This window comes from Tenrec ecaudatus, chromosome 1 (genome assembly GCF_050624435.1).
Source record: "Tenrec ecaudatus isolate mTenEca1 chromosome 1, mTenEca1.hap1, whole genome shotgun sequence".
Classification (NCBI taxonomy): domain Eukaryota; kingdom Metazoa; phylum Chordata; class Mammalia; order Afrosoricida; family Tenrecidae; genus Tenrec; species Tenrec ecaudatus.
The window spans coordinates 248,680,380-248,684,703 of NC_134530.1; the positions used below are offsets into that span (position 1 = coordinate 248,680,380).

At 59.6% G+C, this 4,324-nt stretch overlaps 1 protein-coding gene across 1 annotated transcript; it reads right to left on the reverse strand.

The window, feature by feature from the left end:
* Positions 1-3,657, reverse strand: LOC142437410 (left-right determination factor 2-like). Its single transcript, XM_075540588.1, has 4 exons — positions 3,408-3,657; positions 1,701-1,947; positions 1,330-1,572; positions 1-364 (listed from the first exon to the last, which is right to left on the reverse strand). Exons 1-4 carry the CDS (start codon positions 3,655-3,657, stop codon positions 1-3), a joined length of 1,104 nt encoding a protein of 367 aa, XP_075396703.1.
* Positions 3,658-4,324: the final 667 nt, after the last annotated feature.

A 4,324-nucleotide genomic window follows, 5' to 3' on the forward strand; every position in this document is an offset into this window, starting at 1 on the left:
CTACACCCCCAGCTCCCTGGGCAAGGGTGCCCCGTCAGAGGCGCAGCTGCACTTCTGCACCCTCATGTTGGGCAGGCTCACCACGTGGGGCCTGGCCCTGCCTCCCTCCTGGATGCTGACAATCAGCGGCAGCGAGGCCGTCTCCGAAGCAATGCACTGCCGCGGCCCCAGAAACGGCCACTGGAAGGGCAGGGACTCCTGGGACTGCTGGCACGAGCCCACGCACTCGTAGGCCAGGAAGCCCGGGGGCTCCAGGACCCAGTTCTCGGCCCACTTCATCCCCTGCAGGTCGATGTACAGCTCCTGGCGGCAGCAACGGGTGCCCTGGGTGGCTGGTGCCTCAGCTTCGCAGTCCCCCTGAGCCCTGCAAGGAGGAGAAGAGGCGGGGTCAGCGGTCAGCTGGGAGGGCTGAGGGCAGGAGGCGCAGGTGAGGCAGGGCAGACGTCTGGCAGGGGGTTATGGTCCATCTAAATCAGGACTATTGAGTCGATTCTTAAAAAGTGTCTGCCGTCTCCTGCGGCTTGGCTGGTAGCAGCAGCTCCAAATGAAACCCACAATGCTGCCCAAACCAAAAAATCAACTGCTGCCTCACAGCGACCCTACAAGGCAGGGTAGACCCTGCTTTGAGTTTCTGAGATTAACTCTTCACAGGAGGAGCTAGTCCCAACTCTCTTCCCCAGGGCAGCAGGTGGGTACAAACTGCTAACCTGACAGCAGTCCAACTCCCAACCACTATGCCAGCAGGCCTCTTGATATTTGATACAGTGTGAAGAGTATATGAAATTCAAAAACGGAACAACAAAATTCCTGCCATGGGGTCGATATCGACTCGGAGAAATCGGATAGGACGGGGTATTATTGCCCCATCGTTCTCCTGCGGAGCAACTGCTGGTTCCAAACTGGGGACTTTACAGTTAGTGGCCTAACGCTTAACCCCTATACGCCCAGGGCTGTTTATCCCAAACATAACTAATGGTAATTCCCGAGAGTTGAAATAAGAATGTGATCGATCTTGTCTCATTCCCACGTGGCCACTTTAAAAATTTTTTAAATCAATTTATTGGGGGCTCGTACAACTCTTATCGCAATCCATATGTACATCCATTGCATCAAGCACATTTGCACATTTGTTGCCGCCATCATTCTCAAAACATTTGTTTCCGCATGGGCCCGTGGAATCAGTTCCTCATTTCCCCCTCCCCGCTCCCCCCTCCCTCCCACGCGTCCACTTTTCAGCAAGCCCAACCGTTGCCCTTTCCGAGAGAAGTGTCCCTCTCGGTCAGGCGGGCAATTGGGGTCTCCGGGGCGGGGGGGTGGGGGGGCTCCTACCCGTAGGCCTTGAGGTCCAGGGTGTGCAGCTCCAGCTGGGGCTCGCGCGGCCCCGAGCCCCCCGCCGCCTGCGAGGCGAAGCGCACCAGCCTGTGCGCGTCCGAGGCCAGCGGGCCCAGGTGCTCGCGCTGCACCGACACCTGCAGCAGCAGCGGCTGTCGCGGGCGGCTCAGCTGCTGCCAGAGGCTCACCGCCTCGGTCACGTCGAAGGCCTTCCAGCCGCTGTCGTGGAGGGACACCAGCCTAGGGTGGAGCGGGGGCGTGGCGCTCACAGCGGGCCCCAGAGCCTCCCCGCTGTCCAGCCCATGGTCCCCCCCCCTGCTGCCCCCAATGCCCATGGCCACCCCTCCCGCGCGGCGCAGGGTCCCCACCTGGAGTCGATGAGCGACGTGCGGTTGGCGCCATCGTCGCGCACGCGCAGCCACTCGACGCTGACCCGGGCCCGGGCGCTGCGCGGGAAGAGCCGCTCCTGCCTGTGGAGCGCCGTCCTGGGGACCGGCTCCTGGAAGAGCCGCAGCACCGCCTGCACCAGCTCACTGTCGGGCGGCAGCCGCTGCTCCATGCCGAACACCAGCAGGTCCCGGGAGGCCTCGGACGCCAGGAGCCTGCCGGTCACCTCTGGAACACCAGCATGGTCAGTGGGGCCTCTCTAGGGACTGGGGAGCGAGCCCTGGGGGTGGCAGGGCCAGGGATGGGGCCCGCTAGCCCGGCTGGCAGAGACCAGCACCTCTTGAGGTCACTCCAGCAAGGGGTCCCAGCTTCCCTGGCATCCCTTGGGTGTCACAGGACTGTGAGTTGATCAATGGCTGCTCTATCAGAAGCAAATGCCTGGGGACCTCTCAAAAAATCCCCAAATCAAACTCACTGCCGTCTTGTCAATTCCAACTCATAGCCATCCTATGGATGTCGAAACATGTAGTTTCTGAGACTAATTCTTCACAGGAATAGAAAGCCTGGTCTTTCTTCTGAGAAGCGGCTGGTGGTTTTGAACTGCTGACCTGCAGGTTGCAGCCCAAAGTAAAACCTCTAACCGCTCAGCTGGCCAAAGAGAACAGTTTGTACACCCAGGCCATCAGTTACCTAAAAGTCTCCCTTGGAACTTGGGGACTTTCAATAATAATTGCACCCCCTTGGGAGGGTTACCTCAGGAAATCTGGCGCCTCTGGGGAGAACTGAGAAGGTGACCCCAGGCCACTGCATCCCTAATAGCTGACCCAATGCCCTTACTGTGGCATTGACTCCCTTGAATGCTAGGAAGTAGACAAGACAGACCATGATTTCCCCCAGATGGGTAAACAGGTTCTGAGATTTGAAGACATTTCCAAGGGTCTGAGCCCCATCTCCTGGCGACCCTGTGCTCATCATCAGATGGCTGGGACAGTTTTCACTGGCTGCTTTTCAGAAGTCATCCCCAGGCCTGCCTTCCTGGTCTCCCTGCGTCTGGAAGCTCTGCTGAAGCCTGTCCAGCCACACAGCAACACACAGGCACCCCTGATGGACTGAGGTGTGTTGGCTGGGATTGCACCCACAGCTCCTTCCTGGAAGGCAAGTTCTACCACCAAACCACCAGAGCCCCCTCAGGTTCCTAGACCCCCTGTGAAATGGAACCCAGGAAGTCCTGGCTCTATTGTTCTTTGTGGCCAGGCCACACCCAGCCACTCCTGCCAGTTCTCAGCAGTTCAGATCCACGAGCCGCTCCCCAGGAGAAAGGTGAGACTTTCTGCTCCAGTAAAGATTGACAGCCTTGAAAACTCAAAGAGACCATCCTTTGCTGTCCTAAAGGGGTGCTGTCATTCAGAATCCCCTTTACAGCAGTGGTCGTGGCCTTTCTCTGATGACTTTGCCATTGTCTGTAGCCATTGGTAGGCTGCTCAGTGCATGGAGACCAGGACCCAAAGCCCCCATGCTCACAGGGCCATGCTCCCTCCTCACTGATCTCTGGGTCAGGACCCCTGATTCCTGACAGCCCACCCACAGAGCCCCAGTCAGAGCCCCTTTGACACCAGCAGAGCAGACACCCCACCCTTACCCCCCATGCCCCACCCCCAGCCCAGAGATGGCAGGGAAGGTGTCCTCACCTTGGAATTTCTGGCTGTACCTCTTCCCTCGAGAGAGGACCCTGTGGCTGCGCTGCAGCAGAGACACGTACTGGGCCCTGACGTGGGCAGGGATGACCAGCTCCTCCACGGCCGCCTTGTCCAGCACAGGCACCTCGCTGAGGTGCAGCTGCTGCAGCAGGCTGTCCCGGATCTGCTCCTCGCTCAGGGCGGCTGCGGGGCTGGTCAGGGGCAGCGCCCACACTGCCCAGCAGAGGCACAGCGACCACATGCTGCTGCTCGAGGGAGCAAGGCGCAGAGACCTTGTGCTCTGGCAGAGGGTCCAGGAGGGACTTGAGACCCAGCGGGTGTGCTGAGAGCCAGGCTGGGCCAGCTTTATAGGAGCCCTGGGCTGGGCCTGGGGTGGGATGGGCGGGAGGAGGGAGGGAGGCAGGGCACACCCCTTGGACCTCCTGGGGGCTCAGCAGCCAGACAGGTCCCTGAGCCTGGAGGAGGGGGCTGTCTGGAAAGGGGACAAGGGGCTGTCTGCAAGCCACACTGGCCTGGGGCCCAGGCTGCTGCTCTCCCTGCAGCTGACCACTCATAAGCCCTCTTCTTGGTTGGGTGCCCTACCAATTAAATTCAAAGCTTGCTTTTACAAAAGAGGTGGGGAACAAAAGTCTTCCTTATCTCCTGTATTACTTCCTCTCCCCATTCAGGGAAGGACCCTGCCCCGTTCCTTACTTAAGCAGGCGCTGGAGCTGCCGGCAACCATCGCGCATACTAGTTGGATACTAGCAGCCAGTGCTAGAGAGCTGGGGCCACACCCAGCCTGAACAAGTGGTCCGTGGCTGGGGAACCCACTATTTGGGGGGGGGGGTGGCTTTTCTGGCCAGGGAGCCTGGGAACATTTGGTCCCGATGGAGTTAGGTTCAATAAGGATCCCAATCCCTCCTCAC

What these genes read in the sequence shown, in the direction of transcription:
- LOC142437410 (XM_075540588.1), bottom strand. Translation starts at nt 3,657, where the DNA reads ATGTGGTCGCTGTGCCTCTGCTGGGCAGTGTGGGCGCTGCCCCTGACC. An exon ending in GTACAGCCAGAAATTCCAAG is followed by an intron (nt 1,948 to 3,407) that starts GTGAGGACACCT and finishes CTGGTGTTCCAG; the next exon opens with AGGTGACCGGCAGGCTCCTG. An exon ending in CTGGACCTCAAGGCCTACGG is followed by an intron (nt 365 to 1,329) that starts GTAGGAGCCCCC and finishes TCCTCCTTGCAG; the next exon opens with GGCTCAGGGGGACTGCGAAG.